Raw genomic sequence first — 27,988 nt, forward strand, 5'->3', positions numbered from 1 at the left:
AACTTAACCCCATAGAAAATCTATGGGGTATTGTGAAGAGGAAGATGCAGTACGCCAGACCCAACAATTCAGAAGAGCTGAAGGCCACTATCAGAGCAACATGGGCTCTCCTAACACCTGAGCAGTGCCACAGACTGATCGACTCCATGCCACGCCGCATTGCTGCAGTAATCCAGGCCAAAGGAGCCCCAACTAAATATTGAGTGCTGTACATGCTCATACTTTTCATGTTCATACCTTTCAGTTGGCCAACATTTCTAAAAATCCTTTTTTTGCATTGGTCTTAATTGATATTCTAATTTTCTGAGATATAAATTTGGGACTTTCATTAGGTGTCAGTTATAATCATCAAAATTAAAAGAAATAAACATTTGAAATACATCAGTCTGTGTGTAATGAATGAATCTAATGTACAAGTTTCACTTTTTGAATGGAATTACTGAAATAAATCAACTTTGTCATGATATTCTAATTTGATGACCAGCACCTGTATATAAAACGACTCACCTTTGCCCCACGTTTGGTTTTGGTTTATCTGTGCATTGCAGCGCGTTTCTTTTGTCTAAGCTCGTTCTGTCAGCGCGCTCACTTATGAGCGCTTTATGGGCGGTTATCGGCAGTGCCCCTTTATTACATTACGTGCTCTGCCGCTGAAACGACGATAAACTTGAGCGACACGGCTGGAGACAGCGGACTAATCGAAAGCTCGCCATCATGGCCCTCTTGCAGACTGCTCTCCATTATACCGGCATTGGACTCCTGCTGCTGCTCGTCCTGCTCCTGGCCGCCTTCGGGTTCTACTGCCTTTACGTCAAATACATTCACTTCAAGTTCGACCACATCCCGGGACCCCCCCGAGACAGGTGAGCACCCCGGACGTCACGCGACTCCTCGTGCACGGTGTAGTTGGGGTCTGCTTTAGAAACTCTCTCAACTTTAGCAAGAGCTCTTTATTTTACGTCACCACCAAAGTTCTGCCCATACTGCCATTTTCTGTTTTAAAGTGTAAGCCAGCGGGGGCAAAGGGGTGGGAGGGGGTTTAGTGGTCAATGCACACTTTAAACGAGGTGTTCTTCTTAAAGCAGGTTATTGCGATTGTAGTTTTCAGACATGCAAAGTGGACAAGATGATTACTGGTCCTCGTTTTTAGAGGTCTGAATCCTCAAGACGGGACATTCAGAAGTCTCGACAGCATTATGGCCTGGAACGCAGCGTAACTGTTGTTTTATTATTATTATTTCTGAATACTCAAGCCTACTGACTGCCATTTAGAAACTTAATAAAACAATTCTACATTCAAGGATTCTGTTTCTCTTACTTATATATCTATCTGATGTAAGTGTGCATTATTCATTTTTTCTCCACTATTTATGCATTATTATTCTTATCTAATATTAATTTGTTTTTCTTTGCATATAACTGCTTCATTAACATCTCATAAAGCACTTTGTGCTACATCCTTTGTAAAAAAAGGTGCTATAGAAATAACTGCTTTTGTTGATAAAAGCACATTACTTGCCTCCATTTTACATTCAGTGTGCTTTGGAATGGTTCATAACCACCCATGTGACAGTTTTCTTCTTTTTTTTTAATTTATTTATTAATTTTTATTGTAATCATTCCATACAAATAGATCAATTTATAACCAAACAAAATTGAAGACAAATCAAACCCCACCCCTGAGAAGGAGAGCTTAGCTAAAAGAGAATTGCTTAGGGTTTTTAATAAGGCAACAATAAACAAAAGAAAGGGAGAAATAAATATATATGTAAATAAGAGATGGAGAAGGGAATTAAATGCGGTAATAGTTATTTCTCTTATTCTAAAATAATATTGATTAGATCCTGCCAGGTTTTGAAAAAATTTTGTACAGATCCTCTAACTGAGAATTTGATTTTGTCCAATTTCAAATAATATAAAACATCTGTTTCCCACTGACTTATAAGAGGAGAATTAGGATTCTTCCAATTTAACAAAATAAGTCTGCGTGCCAAAAGTGTAGTGAATGCAATCACCGTTTGCTTGTCCTTCTCCACTTCAAGTCCGTCTGGAAGAACACCGAACACAGCTGTTAATGGGTTAGGAGGGATTGGGACACCAAGGCTGTCTGAAAGGCACTTAAAAATTTTGGTCCATAATGATGTTAGCTTGGTGCAAAAACAAAAAAGAAACGGCGCTATACACATGTGGAGAAAGTTAAAGGATATGAAAGTAGGAAAATTAGAAAATATAAAAAAAAGTAAGTAAAGATCGCAGTAGCACAAACAAACAAACTGCCTTATTTAACTATGCACCAGTCTAACTTTGGTTTTGCACAATAATTACTACACTATTGCACCTTAACACTTAATTCTACTTTATTCACATAATTGTACTTATTTATTATGTTCTACTATACTGTTATCATTAAATCTATGACTTTTTGTTAATCTAACTGATATTCTTCTAACTTTGCACAGTTTTTGATAAGCGGATCAGGATGCATTTCACTGTGTGTTGTCCTGTATAACTATGCATGTGACAAATAAAGAATCTTGAGAATTTCAAAAACGGAGTTTACCGCACATGCATTTATTGGTTACTTTGTTAATGTATATATATTTATCTGTCTGCTTATTTAAAAAGCTACATTTACTCCAGGAGTCAAAAACGTTCTGTCCAGCCCTTGTACAAAAACCTACACAAAAGCTGGGGTATCACCTTGGTAACCCCATGTACTTTTGGAACTGTGAGAGGAAAATAGCACGACTTTACAGACAGCAGTCCAATGCAGAACTCTACTTACTTTTTTGCTTTGTAAAAAAAAAAAATGTTAAATGCTGATGATGTATATCGTTTTGTCTGTGCTGAAATTCCAAACAGAGAAACTTATCCTGACTTCATTAAAAAGATTCAGCATATTGGGACTCGCAAGATTACAAGGCGTTCCCAGGCCAGTCGAGAGACATAGTCCGTCCAGAGTGTCCTGGGACTTCCCTGGGGCCTCCTCCCGGTTAGACGTGCCCGGAACACCTCACCAGGGAGGCGTCCAGGAGGCATCCTGATCAGATGCCCGAGCCACCTCATCTGACTCCTCTCGATGCGGAGGAGCAGCGGCTCTACTCTGAGCCCCTCCCGGATGACTGAGCTTCTCACCCTATCTTTAAGGGAAAGCCTAGACACCCTGCGGAGGAAACTCATTTCAGCCGCTTGTATTCGCGATCTCGTTCTTTCGGTCACTACCCATAGCTCATGACCATAGGTGAGGGTAGGAACATAGATCGACTGGTAAATTGAGAGCTTCGCCTTGCGGCTTAGCTCCTTTTTCACCACGACAGACCGATGCAATGCCCGCATTACTGCGGATGCCGCACCAGTCCGCCTGTCGATCTCACGCTCCATTCTTCCCTCACTCGTGAACAAGACCCCGAGATACTTGAACTCCTCCACTTGAGGCAGGATCTCACTACCAACCCTGAGAGGGCATTCCACCCTTTTCCGGCTGAGGACCATGGTCTCGGATTTGGAGGTGCTGATTCTCATCCCAGCCGCTTCACACTCGGCTGCGAACCGATCCAGAGAGAGCTGAAGATCACGGCCTGATGAAGCAAACAGGACAACATCATCTGCAAAAAGCAGTGACCCAATCCTGAGTCCACCAAACCGGACCCCCTCAACGCCCTGGCTGCGCCTAGAAATTCTGTCCATAAAAGTTATGAACAGAATCGGTGACAAAGGGCAGCCCTGGCGGAGTCCAACTCTCACTGGAAACGGGTTCGACTTACTGCCGGCAATGCGGACCAAGCTCTGGCACCGATCGTACAGGGACCGAACAGCCCTTATCAGGGGGGCCGATACCCCATACTCTCGGAGTACCCCCCACAGGATTCCCCGAGGGACACGGTCGAATGCCTTTTCCAAGTCCACAAAACACATGTAGACTGGTTGGGCAAACTCCCATGCACCCTCCAGGACCCTGCTAAGGGTATAGAGCTGGTCCACTGTTCCGCGACCAGGACGAAAACCACACTGTTCCTCCTGAATCCGAGGCTCGACTATCCGACAGACCCTCCTCTCCAGGACCCCTGAATAGACTTTTCCAGGGAGGCTGAGGAGTGTGATCCCTCTGTAGTTGGAACACACCCTCCGATCCCCCTTCTTAAAGAGGGGGGCCACCACCCCGGTCTGCCAATCCAGAGGCACTGTCCCTGATGTCCATGCGATGTTGCAGAGGCGTGTCAACCAAGACAGTCCTACAACATCCAGAGCCTTGAGGAACTCCAGGCGTATCTCATCCACCCCCGGGGCCCTGCCACCAAGCAGTTTTTTGACCACCTCGGTGACCTCAGTCCCAGAGATGGGGGAGCCCACCTCTGAGTCCCCAGGCTCTGCTTCCGCATTGGAAGGCATGTTAATGGGATTGAGGAGGTCTTCGAAGTACTCCCCCCCACCGACCCACAACGTCCCGAGTTGAGGTCAGCAGCGCACCATCCCCACCATATACAGTGTTGACACTGCACTGCTTCCCCTTCCTGAGATGCCGGATGGTGGACCAGAATCTCCTCGAAGCCGTCCGAAAGTCGTTCTCCATGGCCTCCCCAAACTCCTCCCACGCCCGAGTTTTTGCCTCAGCAACCACCAAAGTCGCATTCCGCTTGGCCTGCCGGTACCTATCAGCTGCCTCCAGGGTCCCACAGGACAAAAGGGTCCTGTAGGACTCCTTCTTCAGCTTGACGGCATCCTTCACCGCCGGTGTCCACCAACGGGTTCGGGGATTGCCGCCACGACAGGCACCGACCACCTTACGGCCACAGCTCCGGTCAGCTGCCTCAACAATAGAGGCACGGAACATGGCACATTTGGACTCAATGTCCCCCACCTCCCTCGGGACGTGGTCGAAGTTCTGCCGGAGGTGGGAGTTGAAGCTACTTCTGACAGGGGGCTCTGCCAGACGTTCCCAGCAGACCCTCACAACACGTTTGGGCCTACCATGCCTGACCGGCATCCTCCCCCACCATCGAAGCCAACTCGCCACCAGGTGGTGATCAGTTGACAGCTCCACCCCTCTCTTCACCCAAGTGTCCAAGACATGTGGCCGCAAGTCCGACGACACGACCACAAAGTCGATCATCGAACTGAGGCCTAGGGTGTCCTGGTGCCAAGTGCACATATGAACACCCCTATGCTTGAACATGTTGTTCGTTATGGACAATCCGTGACGAGCACAGAAGTCCAATAACAAAACACCGCTCGGGTTCAGATCGGGGGGGCCATTCCTCCCAATCACGCCCTTCCAGGTCTCACTGTCATTGCCCACGTGAGCATTGAAGTCTCCCAGCAGAACGAGGGAGTCCCCAGAAGGTATGCCCTCTAGCACCCCCTCCAGGGACTCCAAAAAGGGTGGGTACTCCGAACTGCTGTTCGGTGCATACGCACAAACAACAGTTAGGACCCGTCCCCCCACCCGAAGGCGGAGGGAGGCTACCCTCTCGTCTACTGGGGTAAACCCCAATGTACAGGCTTCAAGTCGGGGGGCAATAAGTATACCCACACCCGCTCGGCGCCTCTCACCGGGAGCAACTCCAGAGTGGTACAGAGTCCAGCCCCTCTCAAGGAGATTGGTTCCAGAGTCCAAGCTGTGTGTCGAGGTGAGCCCGACTATATCTAGCCGGAACCTCTCGACCTCGCGCACGAGCTCAGGCTCCTACCCCTTCAGAGAGGCAACATTCCATGTCCCAAGAGCCAGTTTCTGTAGCCGAGGATCGGACCGCCAAGGTCCCCGCCTTCGGCCACCACCCAACTCACACTGCACCCGACCTCCTTGGCCCCTCCCATAGGTGGTGAGCCCATGGGAAGGGTTTTTATTTTCCCACTCACGTAATAAATCATATAAAGTTTCCTTTCCGTTTTGATCTATTGTTACAATTTCCCTCTTATGAGCAAATTGTGTTTGTTTAAAAATATCTTTAGACATCAATTATTATTAATAAAATTGCCATTTCTCTTAAGGCATCAGGTTTACAAAACCTAATGTATCCAACAAGTTTTATAGAAATATATGGTCCTTTTTCAAAAAAAGAAAAGAATTGACACTGTGTTGCATTGCATTGTGCTGACTGTCCCCCTTACTGTTAACTGTGACAGTCCACTTGTTAAAATTCTTTAATTCGTTCTCAGTTGTGCAATCAGGTCAGATGCTGAAGAAATCGAGAGTATAAAGCCACTGGTTCAAATCCTCATTTATTCCAATGGCTATTAATCTTACAAAGGAGTTTAACTTTATATCCACAGACTTAAAGTAAGGAAGTGAGCTATTATCACTTGAATCAATCTATTTGATCTATTTTTTTTTTACAGTAAGTGCTTGCTGCTATAGTTCATATTTGTAATACATTTGTTCTTAGTGATATGTTTTTAATGTTATTTCAAGGTGTCTCTGTAAAACCCGCTGAGAAACCAACTTACCTATTAATATAATAAAACTGAACTGAATTTAACAGCTGTAAAATAAAATATTCTCCACTAACTGAGCAGAATTTAAACAGCATGAAATAGTTCAGTTTATGAAGAACACCATAGACAGAGGGCAGTGATATTCTTTCTTACAAGTTTAATCAACATAACACACCGCTGTTTGTGTGCAGACACATCTCATATCAAAGGTTTTATTCACCCATATTGATACAGAGCCAGTTCATTTTTATAACTTAAAAAAAGGGAAATACAATACACTTATTCATACATTTTTTATTGAAGAAATAAATGGTACATTTAAAAATAAAAGTGAAAGATCTGTGAACAATGTTTCTCAAAAAAAAAAATTATACACACACCCATATTTATATGTATATATACTGTATGTATATTATGAGTAGAAAATTCAGTAATCATAAAGAATGTATATTATGAGTAGAAAATTCAGTAATCATAAAGATGTATAAATGGTAAATGCATTTAACTAGAACACAACTACAATGAAAATGGCCAACAAGGGGAGGTGTTAAAAGCTATTAGGGAAGCAGAACAAAAATATATTTACAGATTTTTACCTTAGTATTTAAAAAAAATGTTAGCCAAGGTTTTGAACACAATAAAAGTGAATCATTAAATTTGTCAAAAAAGGAAAAATGCTATTTTAGCTTTATGAACAAGATGCTACTCAGAGTCAAAAGAGTTGTTATCCAGCAATATTTCATAAAACATTGTTCTATTTAAACTAAAAATATAGACATTTTTCCTGATCTACCCCTTAACATTTGTTCACTAATAATATTTTTATATCACCTTTGCTTACAAGTGTTGCTCAAATTGCTCTACAAAAATATACAGTTTCAAAGAAAACTGAAGGTATTATAAAAGTAAATAAGAAGCAAATGGAGGGGTCCTTGTCCTTTGTATTAAATACACTGCCTGGTCAAATGGCCGGGGACAAAGACAAACTTGCAGCTTTCAAGGTTGCCAGAGATAATAAACCTCTGGGGGTCCCACGCCAAAGCCCACACAGCCCCCTCTGCACTTCTCAGCATACATAATTGTGGCCATCTCACTCCAATCACAATTCCATTTCAGGACGTCTTGTGAACTTTTCTTCTATCATAGGCAGTTGGAGTTGATTTAACAGACGGTGGAGACGCAGGGGGGCACCATTGCAATAAACTGGAAAAAAAAAAAAAACAACAGAGAAAATCGGCAGAAGTTAGTGCCCAGTGCAGAGCTTACAAAGTATACACAGTACCATTTCTAATCTATTACAAACAATGCAAGTAATTAAGAAAAAGCCAAATTTGAAAAGTGGGCTTGTTGAAGTTTTTCGAAATGCTTGACATTTGTAGCCTGGCACTTCTCTATTGGCAAAGCATTCCAGAGTACAGAAAGCTGTCAGTTTTTATGGTTGATCTTGGAATAAAAAGCAAAGCAACGTTTCAGAAAAGTAATGTTGGTAGCAGACACTCCAAAATACAGGCAGGGTTTAAAATACTCAAAGCCTTCTAATTATTTAACCGAACCTTGAAATCAATTCTACGTGAGACAGGCAGCCAGCAGCCAGTGTAATGAGACTGAGACAGTTTTCAGAAGAAAAAAAAAACAAAAAGGCCAATACCTCGTGATCACTTGGCAAAGGCACAGCAGATCAGAGCAGAGGTTTAGATGGAGGATTCTAGAAGTGCCAGGCAGGAGGGCCAGCTGTTACTTCAACATGGCACACATCTCTCCTTCCTTCTTCTTTAACTGCTGCCCCATAACACGGCCAGACTCTTCTACTTCACTGTAACTGTTAAAAACATAAACACAGTAGATATTCACTCATGGAGTTCAAACATTAATAAAGTGTACCCTTACTTCTTGTTCTGCCTCCTTCTTTGGTACTCCTGTAGATCAATTTTTACCAAAGTTAACCATCACAATAGATAAAGTTCTGCTTAGAGTAAAGTTTGACTAATAATATTTTTTTTTAAATTACTGGGTTTTTTTGTTGGATGTTGAAAGAACCCCAACTTAATTGTCATTATATGTAGCATCATATTTTTCCTTTTAAATTATGGATACAGTAGATATTGTGTTACAATCTCTGTATATCTGAACTTCTAATGTGATGTACTCAGGTGTCGGTACTTGCATGAAAACATCTTTGTTTTTCTCTCCTACCTTAGTTTTGTTTTAAGTTAAAATTAAGTCTCAACTCTTTCAAAATCCAACAACAAAAGCACAGTAACTTAAGAAAATAAATGTTACTTTGGAAAACAGAACAATATCCCCATTTAGTGACTGCTGGTACTGATGCACCTCAGTCTCTGAGTTTGTGAGGATTCACACTCTGAAGCTTTCCTGTCTAAAATTAAAAAGCCGTGTTAGTTACTGGACAGAGTGAGCAGACATACAGTACAGTATTCAAGGCAGCAAAATATTACCAATCAAGTAATAAATATGAGGAGGCTTTGCAGGAATTGTGCACAAATTACTTCTGAAAATGAAAGCCTCCGTAGTCTTACCTATAGAAATAACAAATCTAACTTGAACTGCACATCATCTCGAATTGGAAATCTTAAAAGCAGAAGAAAAGGACATCCAGTTGTGTCTCAGAATTCGGATACACTGGCATCTGTTCAGCCACATGGAAGGCTGGTTACCACCGGGCATCCTGTAGGGTCAAGAAAAAAAATACAATAAAGGGGCATTGTACTTCTAACTGCAGCAATAAGAAAGAAGTTACTTCTAAGGAGCAAGTCTTCTCCATTATATTCAGTTAAATGTGTGTGTGTGTGTACTCCTCCTAAACCAACATCTTAAATGATAAGCTAATGACAAATGACAACAGCAGGTGCCCAGCCTGTCACTGTGCCACATCAGACGCACACCACACTTCTCTGATGGCTTTGGACATCATAAATTTTGAAATTGTCTGTTTTCTCCATAGAATTTTTTCTACCAAACAAGGTTAAAGAAATCCATTTCAAAATTATGAATAAACAGTACCCGACTAACAAATTAATTTAAAAGTATGATATTAATATATCACCAGAATGTAGTTTATGTACAAATGAAGACAAATTCCCTCTCACATTTCTTTTACTTCTGCTCCTATTCCAAAATGTTTTATAAAGATTTATTTCTGTTACTGTCTTGAATGACAAACCAATATCTCACTGTTTAATTCTTATGCTTCTTCTGCATACAATTTTGAAGACTAAATGTTAGAAAATGGAGTAACTGTGGTTTCCTTGCTTCATAAATTTCATATTCATAAGTGTAAAGTTCAGAACGTTAGACCCTCTGTTACATCTTTCTGTATGGATATTAATATGCTAGAAATAGCTTTTAAAAACGGAAAACACTAAAATAATTAATACGTGTAAAATTCTGATCTGCTTCATTAACAATTTGTAATGCTATTATCTGCATCTCGCTTCCTTGTAATAACTTAGCTATTGTTACTCTTGTATGTAATTTAGCCTTGATCATTATATCTTTGTTAACTTTATTATGGAAAAACTATTGTATTGATGTAATCTGATACCAACATAATAGAAAATACTGATGGCTTTGGAGGACACACTTTACACCCGTCGAGTGTCAGACGTGCACTCCTAATTCTATTCCTAATTCGACACCTTGATTACATTGTTTTGCTTAATTATTAGCATGCCGTTCACTCTTTTAAGATGAAAAATGCGAACAAATGTTAAAAGAAACACATCACCAAGTGCTAATAGGGTGTTACGAAATAAATGAAATGCTGCGACTTTCACATTTAAACCACGAGATTACAAATGTCATATTGCAACTAAAAAGGAAAATCCTTACTGCTTTTTTCATCAATACGATGTACTTAGAAAAAGCTATACGTATCCATTATAAAGTTCACAGACATACGGTCGCATTTCATTTCGCTCCCTCTTCATTCGAATGAAATGAAATTTTAGGATAGATGAGGATTTTAGACTGGACGGTCAGATCAGCGCGGTGGTGAAATCTGGTTTTTTTCAGCTAAGACGTTTGGCGAAGATAAAAAACATTCTTTCCAAAGATCAATTTACAACAGTAATCCACGCCTTCATTACAACCCGGCTGGACTATTGTAATTCGTTGTATGTTGGTGTTAGCCAGTCCACCCTGTCTCGGCTCCAGCTGGTGCAAAATGCTGCTGCACGCCTTTTAACTGGCACGCGAAAAAATAAGCACATTACACCTGTGTTATCATCACTGCACTGGCTGCCTGTTCAGTTTAGAGTTCATTTTAAGATTGTTTTATTTGTTTTTAAGTCCTTAAATGGCTTGATCCGCCCTACCTCACTGAGCTGCTGCATATGCCCTCTCCTTCCCGCTCACTCAGATCAGATGGTCAGCTGCTCCTGGATGTGCCGAGGACTCAGCGAAAGCTCAGGGGGGATACGGCTTTTACTGTTGTGGCTCCAAGGCTCTGGAATTCACTGCCGATCCACATTAGACAGGCCTCCTCACTGCCATTGTTAAGTCTGCTCTTAAGACTTACCTCTTTGGTTTGGCGTTTGATCCTGTGTGAGCAGTTGATTTTACTCTGTTTTAACTCTGTTTAGTTGTTTTTACTATGTTTTAAATTAGTTTTATTTATTGTATTTTATTTACTTATTTATTATTTTGTTTTTGTTTAAAATTTATTTTAGCCTATGTTCAGCACTTTGGTCAGCGGCTGTTGTATGTAAAGTGCTTTATAAATAAAGTTGACTTGACTTGACTTAAAATTTTCAGGAGACACATATTCTTCCAAGACGTTATAAAATTCAAAAGTTGTCATCTTTTCCAGTAAGAAGTCCACTTACAGACGGAGATAAACGTCAACACAAAAATGACTCGCAAGTACAATTCAAACCTGATGAGTGACTTGTGTCGTAAAACATTAGACATGCGCAGAAAAAATCGGGCAGCATCGTGAAATGAATTTTAATTAAGCAGAGAGCGCATGCGCGAGACAAATCGGATGGGGACTCGTGTCGCGAAGTAGAAAAACGCAGATTGGGCCCTGTCGCTCTGGTTGTCTTTGCGCGCACAAATCGGGTAGGCACGCAGATCGGGTAGCGACAATGTCTTTACCAAGGCTTCGGAGCTTCAGTTTGACGTCACTTCCAAATATTGAAGCGCGGTGATATAAAAAAGCAGACGGCTGGGCTTTTATTTATTAAAGGAGTGTGGGATGGTAGGAGATGGGTTTAACTGCAGCTTGCAATACCTGTGACGTATGTCGGGTACTGCCCAGAACGTCAGTCACGAAATGCCCATCGCATACCCCGTTACACTATGGTTAAGATTAGGCTTGGGGTGGGGGGGGTAAGGGTTTGGGTACGTGCTTTATGTTTACAGATATTCGATTCGTCTGCTCACTCGTACGGAGCACCTGAGGAGATATGGTGTTTTTTTCTTCCTGGGAAACAATTTAGTGCATACAACTTACTATCTCATGCCCACCATGTGTATATCTCGTGCCCACCACTTACCATAGCCTGTGCACCAGGTGCTTTAAGGTCGCACCGGCCAATACTGCGTGTGCTCCTCATACATTCAGATGAGCACCAAATGCCATCGCGTGCTACTGTACATCATTTTCTGGAAACAAGACATATCACTGAACAGTCTGATGTTTTCCTCACACAGTTACAGTCCACAGAAATGGATATTGGCAAGTTTATAAAAGCAGGCTATGCATTCAATTCCAGAACGTTAAATCCGCGAAGCAGCACCGCTAACCACTGCGCTCATTTATAGTAAAAGGAAATGACATTAGTTAGCCATCTAGTTACTAGCTCGCAGCTTCTTATTCACACAAGTTACGAAAGGAATTCATATTTCACTTATTGAGTACATGTGAAGTTTATGCAGTCCAATGTGGGTTCACTATTTTAATGCACTGGTAAACCTGGCACACTCGATCGCTTATCTGCACCAGTGAACTGTGGGATTTAACGTGCGTCTAAAGAGTTAAATCCAAATCGGGCCACTTTAACTCCCGCTGTTTTCAGACAAGAAATATACCCTTGTTAAAATGCCAAACTTGAATATCCTAGTCAAATCCACTGGCACACTGGGTCATCCGTTGCAGTGTGCAAAATGAACTGCGATCTTTAAAAGTAAAGCAGAGATCTAAATCGTGTTGCTGCCATTTTTCTTGTCACGTTTTTGACAGGATGGCTCACTAAGTTAAATTGCAGGCAATATTTGCTTAGCCCAAATGTAGGTACACTTGGTATATTAATTGGCTGACTTATCATGCTGCGGTGGGTTGGTACCCTGCCCGGGATTGGTTCCTGCCTTGTGCCCTGTGCAGGCTGGGATTGGCTCCAGCAGACCCCCGTGACCCTGTGTTCGGATTCAGCGGGTTGGAAAATGGATGGATGACTTATCATGTCATTGTGTTTACGGTAATGGGAAAAAGAAAAGACACCTTCTTTCAGTTTTATTACATATCAGAGGCACGGACGGTTATTCAACCATTGATTGCCCCTTAAACATCCGACTTGTGCTCATATGGGAATGTGTAAACTTTGGTAGAAAAAAAGGACTTGTATCCGCATTTGGTTGTCAAAATCTAACTGCAGTCTCTCTTGTTACAGAACTCTAAAATGATGAGCCAAATTGATTTAACAATTTAGAGTGTGACTTCAATATTACAATCTGTCTAGTGCCGTTTATATGAAGAGAGAGGTGTATGCCAAATTTACCACTCAATTTGACTATTCTGCCAGCGGTGGTTTAGGCAAAATTCAACTTCATTTAACAAAAAATATATATCTCTTTGTCAAAAAACTTTTAAAAATTACAGAGATCCAAATCAATTAAACTCTTTAAAGTGCATATTACATATCACAGTCAACTGAAAAAATCTGTCTTCTTCGTATTAGCGATAACAGGGCAAGTTAGTAATTAATTTCCCTACGTTTGGACTAAGGAAGTATTACCTGCCATTTAACTTAGGGATCCATCTTGTCAAAAACGTAACATTAAAAATCCGCCGCAACACGATTTAGATCTCTGATGAGCCTTTAAAGATCGCAGTTCGTTTTGCACAGTGCAATAAATGACCCAGTGTGCCAGGTTTGCCAGTGGATTTGACTAAGATATTCAAGTTTGGCATTTTAACAAGGGTATATTTCTTGTCTGAAAACAGCGGGAGTTAAAGTGGCCCGATTTGGATTTAACTCTTTAGACGCACGTTAAATCCCACAGTTCACTGGTGCAGATAAGCGATCGAGTGTGCCAGGTTTACCAGTGCATTAAAATAGTGAACCCACATTGGACTGCATAAACTTCACATGTACTCAATAAGTGAAATATGAATTCCTTTCGTAACTTGTGTGAATAAGAAGCTGCGAGCTAGTAACTAGATGGCTAACTAATGTCATTTCCTTTTACTATAAATGAGCGCAGTGGTTAGCGGTGCTGCTTCGCGGATTTAACAATCTGGAATTGAATGCATAGCCTGCTTTTATAAACTTGCCAATATCCATTTCTGTGGACTGTAACTGTGTGAGGAAAACATCAGACTGTTCAGTGATATGTCCTGTTTCCAGAAAATGATGTACAGTAGCACGCGATGGCATTTGGTGCTCATCTGAATGTATGAGGAGCACACGCGGTATTGGCCGGTGCGACCTTAAAACAAATGCAATGCCTATTTTGTGGATTAAAATGTTAAAGGACATCACATAGCAAATGTGAAAAATAGCCTTAAAACTCAACAAAGACACGTTCTTCAAAGCAGCAGAAAACACGCCTTCCCCATTATTGAAAGTGTTGACAGGTAAAATTCTCCAAAACATTTTTTCTCACATGTTGTGTTTGATGAATATTTTCCTGGAAATTCATCATGCAGTCGGCTTTGGCAAACTTTTTTTCTCCCCAATACCCCATGATGCTTTGCAAGGCCAGTGTGACATCACACAGTTGTAGCAGCCAATGTTAGATGGGACAGCCCCGATCCTAGTAAGGCTGACCCTAGTAGTGGGTGTAAAACAATTAGCAGAAAACTTGCTAATACATTTAAAAACAAAATACACATGCAGAAGGAAACTGAAAATGTGTCGGTGTACTTGTGTTTTAAAGGTAATGTCTTTTTGTATGGACATGGATGTGACTGTTATGCAATATGGGAGCCTTCCCCTTTAATAGTACGTATTACCCAAGATGATGTGCAGTTGAAGAAGGGACTAGATCATGAGCTTTAGTGTTGTGTTTAAAGCACTCAATACCTAAGCACTCAAATCAGAAAATACAACTAAGAGCTGGAACCATAAGCCATAAACTGAAAACAATGTGGATATGCAGGTTTACAATATGCATATAATCTTAAGATGCGGATCAATGCTTGAGAATATGTTTGGTTTGAAAGTTGACATTTTAGTTAAGTGTGTTTTAAGGCTTTTTTCACATTTGCAGTGTTGCTCCTTAGACCCCATTTTATACTGCCAGAACAAACACAGTTTTTTTTTATATATTTTTAATATATATATACACTTTAGAACAGAACGTCCCATGGCATATTAATGTGTACCATCACTCTGAAAAAATAAATAATATAAAAAATGGCAAGCGTATCTGTTAGCTCAATTCAGGGCTTTGAGATAACAAAAACCTTTTCAGCAGCAGCAGCAGGCACAGCCCTGAGCAGAATGCCAGTCCATTGCTATATATATATACAGTATATATATATAAACATACAGTAAAGTGAGGGAGTGTGCAAAAGTCTTGGGCACTTTAAATTGTTCATAAAATATGTGTCTGAGACGGTTGTTTGATGTCTCAATGGGAAAGAGCACATTTTAGAGGTCCTAACATTCCTTTTGCAAAAAGTGAAACAATAAAATATTAAATTTCTTTATAAAAAAGTGTGGAAGAAACAAGCTTCACTTTTAGTTTAGGTGATAGAATGCCAAGGCTTTTTATTATTATTATGGGGGGATTCGCATGCTGTGAACACGCAACACTAATTTTGTAAATGTCATTCGATGCTTTTTATAACACAGTTCAAGCTGGTCCACAACAGGTCCTACATGAAGGCCCTTTAGGCAAAATAGCTGCGTCATACTTTGGTCAACTGAATTACAAAACAGATTCCATAACACTAAAAGGTGGGTTTGTATACAAGCTTGCAGGGTGTGCCTTTTAGAAGTACAGTTGAATATCCAAACCTGATAACATCAAGGATTGCTCAAGTAGCTAGAACAAAGAGTTTACAAAATGCAACCCGAGTTGTTTCACAGACTGTGGGCAGGCCTTAAGTTTGATTTTCTTACACTAAATAAACTAACATACAGTATGAATATAGCTGTGCCCAGTTAAACACGTGAGATCTTTATAGGAATACAGGCCAGTGCTTGACTAAGCAAATATATTGCAGGTGTTTTATCTGGCTATGAGTTTAGACCAATGTTAAGTTTGTACGCAGTCAGTTTCACTACTGCCTCAAGTCTCCTAACCAGCAAAGGAACAGAAGTGTCGATCATCAACCCGACCCCAATTTATTGACCTTGGTCTAAATGGTCAATTTTATCTTTATGATATACAGTAAGTTACTTATGAATTACTGTAATATTTCAGTTAGCCTGAGTTACTATCATTTGCAAAGCTTTAGGTTATACAGTACACCCCTAAATTTCGCAGGGATTACGTTCCTAGATTTTGGATGTGGTTAAAAAAATGCCTATTTTTATAGTTTAAACCCTAAATATGCCCCCAAACACTTTAATTTCAAACTCAGCTTAATACATTACCTAAAAATAAAGAATGTAAAGGTAAACCCGTATACTGTACAGTGCTGTACTGATATGTCTCCCGCAGTGCTAGAATGTAAAATACTGATGTACCACTGTATGTACTGTAATTCATGCAAGCGCATTTTCATTGCCAGAAGCCTTAGAAGGTGCAGGGCATTTTGACGGCATCTTGGGGCTTTAAGCCTTAAACTGCCACATACTTGGGGGTTAATGCATCCCTGGATGCCAAATACTTTTTTGCTGCACTTTAAGTAAATGTCGCAATTCACAAAGAAACAGTGAAATTTTAATGGAACACATTCTTCTTCATGCAAAGAGCATCACAATTACTGCAACACTGATAATTTTACACACTGCTAATGAACTAGAAAAACTGTTTAAAAAAACTACTGGAACAATATGTACAAGGTGTAACTGACGCCATGGATGAAATCACCGAGCCAACTGCGCTTGACCTGGCTGCACACAAGCACACAGAGGTAAGTGCTGACGCTGGCAGGCTAGTCTAGTGCAGCAGCTCAATCCCAGGGACAGTGAGGCTGCAGTGCTGCAGGGTGTCACGCTTGGGTCACAGAATTGCACAGAAACACAGGAGATTGGAGAGACAGGAACTTTATTCAAACACTTCAAACAAACATGTCTCTTTCAGAAGTAAAATGAGCTCAGTATGCAGTTAGTTCTCGTTTAAAAGAATAGGCAAACATCATAAGGGAGCACAATGGGAAAGGGACACCCAACAGGAACAGAGGATGTCTGGGGGAGGAGAGAGAAACAAAGGAATCAGCCAAAAAGGACAGGTGCTGTTCAGGCTTTTAAGTATGCGTAGCGTCACCCAAGAAGCTTATCACGCGACAGAGCAGCCACAAGTAAGCCCAGCAAGTAAAGGAGCAATGTGAAGGTAGTCTATCAGCGTTTTTTAAGAGGGATTTTTTTGAGGAGCGTCCGTGTCTTCTAGGGGTGAGTTCAGCCCCCCTGCTCACAAAGGGCTGACTGTGGTCATGAGCTGGTTGCTCAACGAATGTAAGGCACTGACTGATCAGCTCCTGCATGCTCGCAAATGGCACAGGGAAACGACTATAGCCGGTTGTGGTGGTTTAAGGGTTCAGGGGAACAAAACGGAAAACACAAGAACACTCAGCTGGGGATGCATCACACTCAATCAGCAGCAAGGAGAAATGAATAACACTGTAGCGGTCCAGTGCCGCTAAGATTCACACTGTCGAGAAGATGGCGATTTATTTATTTTTATGGTGGAGATTCCAGGGACGCACCCAGCCTTGGCCCGACCTGCACGCACTCACAAACAGAGACAAAAACAAAGCAAACCGGTAATCAAACAGCAAATAAAGAATGTAATGAAAACAACGATACCACCCCTGTTCCCCTTACGGCGATTACACATTAAATACAACAAAGCACAAAGAAAACACACACAGTAAATCATGAAAAACGTAAACGGATGAAATGTAATGATGAAAATAGATAATCCAGAGATCCGCACGTTAAATGGGAATATAAAGATAGTCCCACTGCTAGTTCCTGAAGTGGTGAAGACGGGTGTACGGGTTCAGGAGCGCTCCTTTCTTTGCAGGATGGCCATGAATCCACTTACAGTCCTCATGTAGACAGGCAGACGGCAGACAATTCAGACACCAATCACGAAATGATCCAGGACAAAACGAATAAGTACAGGTAACCCAACAGAAGGCAGACAAACAGGAACTTCAAACTCAAATTACAAAAACTTTTTTTTTTGCTTTTGGTCACTGGCCCCCTTTTTAAAAGCTGTGCTGACATCCTTTGACCCCAACAGCCCCAGCACCCTCAACAGAAGACCAATCGGAGCGACTGCAGGGACTGCTGGGAGTTGCAGTTTCAAATTCTATTGGCTACTTTCACCATCCCAAGCTGCGTTTTCCTCTACAGTTGCTTCTTGTTCTCTCTACAGTACAGTATTGCCACAAAAAAAGCCATAAAATTTGTGGAGGATATTTGCGGTTTCCGCTAACAATTATTAGATAGGTTCTAAGGAAAAATCCACGAGTGACTGAGGCCGTGAACTCTGAACCGCAACTTCACGGGGGTATACTGTATACCTCTAAAAAGCATTACAGCTATGGCTATTGGTCACATTTTATACGTGACCCCAGAGATTAAGTACTGTTTAACTAGCGTGTGCTTTAAAATAAAACCTCAGTGGCTAGATAGCTCTCTTAATGTGTGTTTTATGTTTATGATATTTCATATGCAACCTCAAAGGCTAAGTGCTATTCCTTAGCATGTGTTTTGGAAAAAAACCTTAGAGGCTACGCATCTTATCTTAACGTGTGTAACATTTGATACAAAGCCTAAATATTTAATAATACTCAACAGTTCTGAATATTCAGACTGTGAACCTCAGGGGCTGAGTTCTAGCATGTCCTTACAGTAAAAAGGGCGATACTTTTTAGATTTAATTACAATGATAGTAGGAAGATAATTCATATAATAATTGTAGCAAGCTCAAAATTATATATATTAACAAAATGGAAGAAAATGATAAAACAGTGAAATAAAAAATACTAGAAATGCACAAACATCATTTCCATTTGCTCCTGAGAAATACAAAGAGAAGGGAAATAGACCCGTACATTGTACATTTTACCCACAGTATGCATGCCAGGGTCCTGCTTCATTAAAAGACATAATTATAGAAAAATGTTCCAGATATATTAGAGCAGAAACATACCTTTCTGAAAATAACCTCAAAAGATTCATCATAACATTAGCATTAATTTAACACCAAACATACTTATGAAGGTAATACACATGCCAGAGAAATTCTTAAATGATGTCCAGTGATCTAAGAAGACATAAAACTGGTTGACTGTCCATTTGGTGAAGAGGAGGAAGACTTTTAACAGCTGTATTTTTGGGAAAAAGTCCCATCTTCTCCAGACGTAGAACAATTCTCCCAAGATGGACAGTGAAGTTTGCATGTTCTCCCCAAGTGTATGTGGACTGAGTGTTCCTAACCTCAGGTATTGTTTAATGGCTAGTTATTAGAAGTGCGTCACTAAGCACTCTCAATTGCCAGAATCTGTGTTGTTAAATGACATCCTCCCAGTTTAGGCTCACAAGGAGCTCCCCAGGTTTTGCACATTACTTACTAAGTGAAAGATCTGAGATGTTAATATAACAGATATTCAGTATATAATGTAAATGGTATGCTTGTAGAAATGCAGTATATACATGGAAATACTTTCATCTCTATTTCTGCTATTATTGCTATTAACAGTTCAAGGAGTGACATCAACAGCATTTCAAAAAATTAGCAAAGTAAGAATTTTCTGAAAAAAAAATGCACTTTCAAAGTTTAGAACTGGGTAGGTGACCTATAGTATTGACCAGGCGATATCAAAAATACAGCTAAGAGTGTATATGTGCAGTGATCTAACCACTTGCAAAGGGAATCTCAAAAATAAAAACGGCAGCTTTTTTAAAATGAAATAACCATTTGCTTAAACGTCAGTCAGTCATTTTCCAACTCGCTATATCCTAACACAGGGTCAATGGGGGGTCTGCTGGAGGCAATCCCAGCCAGCACAGGGCAGGAACAAATCCCCGTGCAGGGCGCCAGCCCACCGCAGGACACACACATACACTAGGGACAATTTAGGATCACCAGTGCACCTAACCTGCATGTCTTTGGACTGTGGGAGGAAAGCCACGCAGAAATGGGGAGAACATGCAAACTCCACGCAGGGAGGACCCAGCAAGCGAACCCAGGTCTCCTTACTGTGAGGCAGCAGCGCTACCACTGAGCCATGGAGCCACCCTTTGCTTAAACGTGTTGCAGGTTAAGTCAACAAGTGACATCAAAACACACTTGTTATTTGATTCTTGCATTTTATGATTATACTGGAAGCCTTGAACTGTCACAGTCTTCTTCTTTCGGCTGCTCCCATTAGGGGTTGCCACAGCGGATCATCTTCTTCCATATCTTACTGTCCTCTGTATCCTGCTCTGTTACACCCATCACCTGCATGTCCTCTCTCACCACATCCATAAACCTCCTCTTAGGCCTTCCTCTTTTCCTCTTCCCTGGCAGCTCTATCCTTTGCATCCTTCTCCCAGTATACCCAGCATCTCTCCTCTGCACATGTCCAAACCAACGCAATCTCAGGAAGTGTTGACGGACGATCATCAAGGAGCACCTGGAGCGCTCCTGGAGGGGCACTATAAAAGAGGCCGCCTCACTCCATTGCGGGAGCTGGAGTCGGAAGGTGGAGGACAGAGCTTGTGGAAGTGGAGTGGAGGCGGCAGAGGACAGAGAAAAGAAGAATGAAGAAAGAGAGAGAAAAGGAAAGGACTGAGCATTGTGTGGTGCTGTAAAGCCTTAAAGCAAAACAGTTTGTGCTTTTGGGACTTGTGAGTCTGCGTCTCAGTTTTTGTCCGGGCTGATCTTCCACAAGGTTCATTTGTTCTGTATGTAGTGTCTGCATGACAGACTGACCTCTGATTTTATTAAGCATGTATAAGATTATCATAACTTGTGCTACACAAACATTAAAATGGCACAGTTTTGTAGACATTGTCTTAATTATCTCCCAATTGTTGGAACAACCTGCCAAGCTCTATTGTTGCTCACATTCCCTGCTAAATATATCACATATGGTTAAAAACATTTTACTTGAAAACATATCATAAATCATAATGCACTTAATGTATTTCATAAGACTTTAAATTCTTTATTAATTTTTATCTGCATGATTGACATGATTTGTCTGTAAAACAGAAATGGCAAAATTCTTTGGCTTGGTCAACACAACCATCATTGTCTGCTTACAAACTACAGAGAGTATTCTGTTACTGCAAATCTCCTTAAAAAGAAAAAGAAAAACACTACAGAACATTTACAAAAAGCAAAGAAGGAGACACGTTATTTTCACTTTAAAATCATTGTTGCCGTATAATTCCACATTCTACCAACCACTCAGTGCTCCGTTGCTCTTATTAAACTGCTCCCTGCGGAAGTCCAACAACTCAGCATCAAGAATGGCGTCACAAGTTACTCTTTTGCCAGCAAGCAGAACTGGAGGAATCAGGGGTCTGTTCGTGCCATGGTTAAGTGCATGGTCTCCTTGTATATTCATGCGGATTCCTTCCAGGTACTCTGCTTGGATTCCAAAGGTACGAGGGTGTGTGGCAATGTTAAATGTGCCCTGTGTGTTCATTCGTGTCTCACACTTGATTCTGCTTCAATGTCCCTGCGCCAATAAACTCTGTTTGCCTTTTCCCTTGGCTCAAACCTATTATTAGTGCTTAACACAGTAGGCGTTACATTACTATGGTGATATGGTCAACACACTTCAAACTGGGTCCCCCCGTTCGTTTCACGACTTTGGAATGTATTTTGTTCCAAACATGGCATAAAAATTAACATGTGAACTTGAGCACTTTGGAGGTTAAATACTGTAGGTATAAAAGCAAGTCTGTCTAAAGATATAAACTCTCGAGAGTGTAATGATCTAAGGAAGGTACTGCTGAATATCAGTTTGGGTTGTGTAACTCTTCTGATGATTCATCACGGCTCTCTGCTACATAGTTAGCTTCGATGTGTTTAGAGACAACCTTGTTTTAAGTATAATCACAGGAGTAGTTAGTCTTTTGGCTCAGTACTCTCCCACCACATCACAAGTCCATCAATCATACACACATTCTCAGGCACAAGGCAGGAAACAAAGCTGGAAGGTGCAGTGATCTCTCAGATCAGCAGTGTTCTAAAATGCCATAAATGTCTGGGCTGCCCTTTGACAGTCTCTGCTTTAGGTTGTAGACATTTTTCCATACACATTTGCATGGCACTGCCAGACAGTTTTGATTGAAAGCATCCAGGTCTCGGCGTTTAATTAAATAACACCACCTGAGATAAGGCACATTTTTGTATATCAAAATATATCCTTACTAAGCATGAGTCGATACACTTAATCCACATACAATATGTGTTGTATTACAGGGTTCATAATAAAATACTCCTATAATACGCTACATCTGTGGAACAACAGGCAAAATAATACATAAAAAATATGACTTTTGGGAAAAATGTGAAAAGAATTAAAAGGATTAGCTTAAAATCAATAAAACACACAAAAATAGGCATTACAAATAAAACAATTCAATATTATTCACTTCTTCAGTTTAACCCAAATATGTCTTTTGTTGAGTTTTAAGATTGCATAATTTGATGGGAAAAGAAACTCTGAGATTTCATTCATCCTGCACGCTTCTCTAATTAACCAATTTCAAACTGTCCTGCACTTTTCTAACTAAACATGCTGATTCAAATTTACCAGACATTTAACAAACATTGTACTGATATGTAAAGAAGGAGAGCGGGCATCCCGGCCAGAAAAGAGAAGAAGCCAATACCCAGACAGGAGACCAGCGCAACGATGCAGACGATTGGCTGGAGGAACATATGAATAACTTCGTGTCCAGCCCATGTACATTAATGGATGGACTAGTGATAGCCAGGAGCCGAGAGCAGTTCAATCCCCCATACGATAGGTGGCAGTGCTCCTCACGTGGGAGTCCTGTTAGGACACCTGCAGTGATGCTTGGCAGTTGGAATCTGGAAGTGCAGCCCTGTTGGGGTCCCTGGGTATCGCTAGAGGGCGCTGTCACGGGGAGAACCTTGCTATTTTTTCTATGACCTGGAAGTGCTTTATAGTCCGACTTAAAAGGACTCCACTGCCTCAGTTCAATTGAGTCAGAGCTGGGAGGAAAGAAGGCAACACTGAAGAACTGCTTTATATAGAGTACAGTAATCCCTCCTCCATCGCGGGGGTTGCGTTCCAGAGCCACCCGCGAAATAGGAAAATCCGCGAAGTAGAAACCATATGTTTATATGGTTATTTTTAGAATGTCATGCTTGGGTCACAGATTTGCGCAGAAACACAGGAGGTTGTAGAGAGACAGGAACGTTATTCAAACACTGCAAACAAACATTTGACTCTTTTTCAAAAGTTTAAACTGTGCTCCATGACAAGACAGAGATGACAGTTCTGTCTCACAATTAAAAGAATGCAAACATATCTTCCTTTTCAAAGGAGTGCAAAGCAAGCAGTCAAAAAAAAAATCAATACGTGCCCTTTGAGCTTTTAAGTATGCGAAGCTCCGTTCAGCATGTCCTTCAGGAAGCAGCTGCACACAGCCCCCCTGCTCACACCCCCCTACGTCAGCGCAAGAGAGAGAGAGAGAGAGAGAGAGAGAGAGAGGGAGAGAGAAAGTAAGCTGGATAGCTTCTCAGCCATCTGCCAATAGCGTCCCTTGTATGAAATCAACTGGGCAAACCAACTGAGGAAGCATGTACCAGAAATTAAAAGACCTATTGTCCGCAGAAACCCGCGAAGCAGCGAAAAATCCGCGATATATATTTAAATATGCTTACATATAAAATCCGCGATGGAGTGAAGCCGCGAAAGGCGAAGCGCGATATAGCGAGGGATCACTGTACTAGCAAAATACCCGCGCTTCGCAGCGGCGAAGTACTGCCTTAAAATTGAAAAAAGTAAACATTTTTAAACTGAGGGAAAATATACAAATAATTATTTGTTAAGGATCTCTTTGTATACCACGTCGTCAGTTCGGCCCTCCGGTTGTAATATGACCAAGCTGTGCGCTGAGCTTACTCTTGAGCATGCAACATACAGTTGGCCATGTGAAAAGCAATCTTGCCTCAAATCAATGCCAGCCTTTTGTAGGGTTTGTCCCTGAGACTTAATTGTCATTGCAAAGCAGAGCCTTACTGGAAATTGGAGGTGTTTGAATTGAAATGGGAGATCAGAGGGTATAATGGGGATGCAAGGAATAAAAACTCTCTCCCCTGAGCCACTGCCAGTAAAAATAGTGGCCTCAATTAGGTTCTTTTGCAGACACGTGACCTGAAGTCTCGTGCCGTTACAAAGTTTCGGTGGCTGTACACAAATCCATAATCGGCTTTTTTGAGCCAAACCTGTTGTTTCGTTTGAGCCGCTTTTTATTATTGGGATCGCACCTGGAAACAGAAGCTCTATTAACTTGTAGATCTGCGTGCGAATATTTAGCAGCAGCGTCTCTATTAACTTGTGGATTTGCCTGTGAGTATTTAGCGACAGCATCTCTTTGAACTTGTGGATTTGCCTGTGAGTATTTAGCGGCAGCGTGTCTATTAACTTGTGGATTTTTCTGCACCATCCTTTTTCCTTGCTTCGCCAAGGAAGCAGCCTTTTTATTTAATCCACGGGTTCTCCATTTTTTCATTGTTCGTTTATTATGATTGTTATAGTTCTCTTTGTATACCACGTTGTCAGTTCAGCACTCCGGTTGGAATATGACCAAGCTGTGCAAGCTTACTGTTGAGAATGCAACGTATAGTTGTACAGGAGAAAAGCAATCTTGCCTCAAATCAATGGCAATCTTTTGTAGGTCTATGAACTTAATTTATGCCTGTATGCGTCAGTCGCTTCATATTCTTTTCCTACCTTATCAATTGTGTAATGTGTTTTTTTGAACAGGTTTGATTCATCGAAGTGATCACTCGTGCTGCGTTCAGTCAGTTCACGTGAGCCACTCTCGTGTGATGTTGCGATGTCCATGGCTTTATTTAATGTTAGCTAAGACCCTGCACTTAAAAGTTTCTCGCTACAGCAATTTTAACTGCGTTACAAAGTGTTCCAAAGTCTCGTTTATACCTCGTGTCTTCTCATTAAACTTGTATCTCGCGAATATGGTATTGCAAACGGCAGCGGGAGCGTTTCTGTAAACTTAATTTAAACTTACAGTTTACACCGTGCTTTGTTTCCGCAGTAGCTGCACTTATAAATATGCTTGTATGCATCATGCGTCACTTGCTTGCTTCTTATTGTTTCGCTGCCTTCTCAATTGTGGAATGAATGTTTTCTTCAGCGCTCTTTGGGGCTCTTCCTTATTTTCTACGTACTGCGTTCACAGTCAGTTCACGTGATTACGTGGGAGGCGTGATGACGCGATACGCAACTCCGCCTCCCATGGCCATCGAGCTGCACTCTATTACATTATATGGACAAAAAAGAGGTTCCAGTTATGACCATTATGCGTAGAATTCCGAAATGAAACCTGACTAACTTTTGTAAGTAAGCTGTAAGGAATGAGCCTGCCAAATTACAGCCTTCCATCTACATGGGAAGTTGGAGAATTAGTGATGAGTGAGTCAGTCAGTGAGTGAGTCACTGAGGGCTTTGCCTTTTATTAGTATAGATTAATTATGTATTGTGGGTAATAACTGGTGTGAAGATTGCGTAAAGGTGCTTTTGTGGAATTCGCAGCGGAGAAGTAGTGTGTTAAAGAGGTTATGAAAAAGAAAAGGAAACATTTTAAAAATAACGTAACATGATTGTCAATGTAATTGTGTTGTTATTGTTATGAGTGTTGCTGTCTTATATATATATAATATACACACACATAAACATAAATATACATATACATATATACATATCTACATATCTACATATATACATATATATCTATACTAATAAAAGGCAAAGCCCTCACTGACTGACTGACTCACTCATCACTAATTGTCCAACTTCCCGTGTAGGTGGAAGGCTGAAATTTGGCAGGCTCATTCCTTACAGCTTACTTTCAAAGGTTAGGCAGGTTTCATTTCAAAATTCAATGCATAACAGTCATAACTGGAACCTCTTTTTTGACAATATACTGTAATGGACGGCAGCTCGAATGCCGTGGGAGGCGGAGTTGAGTGTCACGTCATCACGCCTCCCACGTAATCATGTGAAAAGACTGTGAACGCAGTAGGGAGAAATGAAGGAAGAGCCGCAAACAGCGAAGAACAAAAAATTCATAAAACAATTGAGAAGGGAGCGAAACAATAAGAAGCGAGCGACTGAAGCATACAAGCATCTTCATAAGGGAAACAAAGCACGGTGTAAAACATAAGTTTAAATTAAGTTTATAGAAACGCTCCCGCTGCGGATTGCAATAACATATTCACGAGATAAAAGTTTAATGAGAAGACACGAGGTATAAACGAACCACACGCCGTTGCGCAACGTTAGGGGCTTCACCTCTGGCGCCGAGATTCGATTCCCGAGAGGGGATGCAATGAGTGTGTACGCATGAAGAGCACAGAATTAGATCGAAACACGTGTCGCGTACTCTTTGCATAATTTGAAAGTAAACAATTTCAACCATTCTATGATCTGCTTCTCGCAACTGAAAGACGGCACATGGCGGATGTTAGCCGACTTGCTGACCGCAACGTTAGTGGCTTCAACTCTGGCGCTGACGATAGAGATTCAATTCCCGAGAGGGGATGCAGTGAGTTTTTTCCGCCTGATGAGCCCAGAATTAGGGACAAACACGTGTCACATACTCTTTGCATTATTTGAAAGTAAACTATTAAAACCATTCTATGATCTGCTTCTGGGAACAGAAAGAGGGCACGTGGCGGACGTAACGTGACTTGCTCACCAACCACAAGCATAACCTGGCAGGTAACAACCCATACAATCAGATTGTGATTCAGAAAACGAATGCCATGAATGTAATTACCACGAACTACATACTGTCAAATAAACGAAACACACGCCGTAGCGCGACAGCTGTGAAAAGGGAGGTTCACAAAAAAACAGATCCTTAACAAATTGTTATTGGTATATTTTCGATCCGTTTAAAAAGGTTTTCTTTTCTTCTTAATAAAAAAATAAAAGCAGTACTTCGCCGCAACGAAGCGCGAGAATTTGGCTATATATATCTGCTTCTCGCAATGCACATGTTTAATTGCACATGTGTTGATATGTATACTTACACAGTATTAAAAGACACTGAAAAATTAACGTCATTTACCTTCGTTCCCGCGTTTGACTTGTGCTGTAAATCTCTTCCTTGTTTTTAGTTCACGTGATTATGTAGGAGGCGTGATGATGCGATACGTGACTCCGCCTCCTCCATTAGAGTATATGGACAAAAAACAGGTTCCAGTTATGACCATTACGTGTAGAATTTCGAAATGAAACCTGCCTAATTTTTGTAAGTAAGCTGTAAGGAATGAGCCTGCCAAATTTCAGCCTTCTACCTACACGGGAAGTTGGAGAATTAGTGATGAGTGAGTCAGTCAGTCAGTGAGTCAGTCAGTGAGGGCTTTGCCTTTTATTAGTATAGATTAATTATGTATTGTGGGTAATAACTGGTGTGAAGATTGCGTAAAGGTGCTTTTGTGGAATAAATATCCATTATTTTATTCATACAACATTGTTCTGTGTTACTGTGTCGGTGGTTTGGGGCTCTCTGCCACCCCCTTGTGGTTACTTATAAGTGAAAAATTAAGGATGAAGATCACTGAATTGTACATAAACATTTTTGAAGTTCTGTTGCAGTGTGATGAGACAGTGCAAATTGCAGTTCTGACATATTTGAACATTTTAAAATGAAAATATTTTTTACAAATTTAAATGGCAGTATATGTAACATTTCGGGTCACACTTAACTTTCTTTTTTTTAATTATTATCTCACAATGATATATAAAAAAATACTCTTATGAAAATGCTGCTTTGGCCAAAGGCATTCACCTCATCACCTCACTCCACACACTGGCCCTGAAAGCATCCATCCATTACTGAACCCCCTTGATCCACCTGAGGATGGTGGTGGTGATGCCCAGAAACGTGTCCTTGATAAGGCAGAAACGAGTCCTGGAAGATGTGTCAGGGACCTGAGTCAATGGGGTTCTCTGTTAAGTGTATAGGTT

At 41.1% G+C, this 27,988-nt stretch overlaps 1 protein-coding gene and 1 long non-coding RNA gene across 2 annotated transcripts in view; one reads left to right on the forward strand and one right to left on the reverse strand.

The window, feature by feature from the left end:
* The first annotated feature begins 550 nt into the window (after window positions 1–550).
* The window catches only part of LOC114667126 (cholesterol 24-hydroxylase-like), a 103,470-nt gene continuing 76,032 nt past the window's right edge, over window positions 551–27,988 (forward strand). Inside the window, exon 1 of the mRNA XM_028822278.2 lies at window positions 551–863. Coding sequence (XP_028678111.2) covers window positions 715–863 — 149 coding nt within the window. The 5' untranslated portion in view covers window positions 551–714. The remainder of the gene's footprint in view (window positions 864–27,988) is intronic.
* On the reverse strand, window positions 6,870–9,429 carry LOC127526085 (uncharacterized). The gene is made up of 3 exons (XR_007933703.1): window positions 8,970–9,429; window positions 8,081–8,251; window positions 6,870–7,635 (listed from the first exon to the last, which is right to left on the reverse strand). It is a non-coding gene; the product is annotated as an uncharacterized LOC127526085 (long non-coding RNA).

This window comes from Erpetoichthys calabaricus, chromosome 16 (genome assembly GCF_900747795.2).
Source record: "Erpetoichthys calabaricus chromosome 16, fErpCal1.3, whole genome shotgun sequence".
Classification (NCBI taxonomy): Eukaryota; Metazoa; Chordata; class Cladistia; order Polypteriformes; family Polypteridae; genus Erpetoichthys; species Erpetoichthys calabaricus.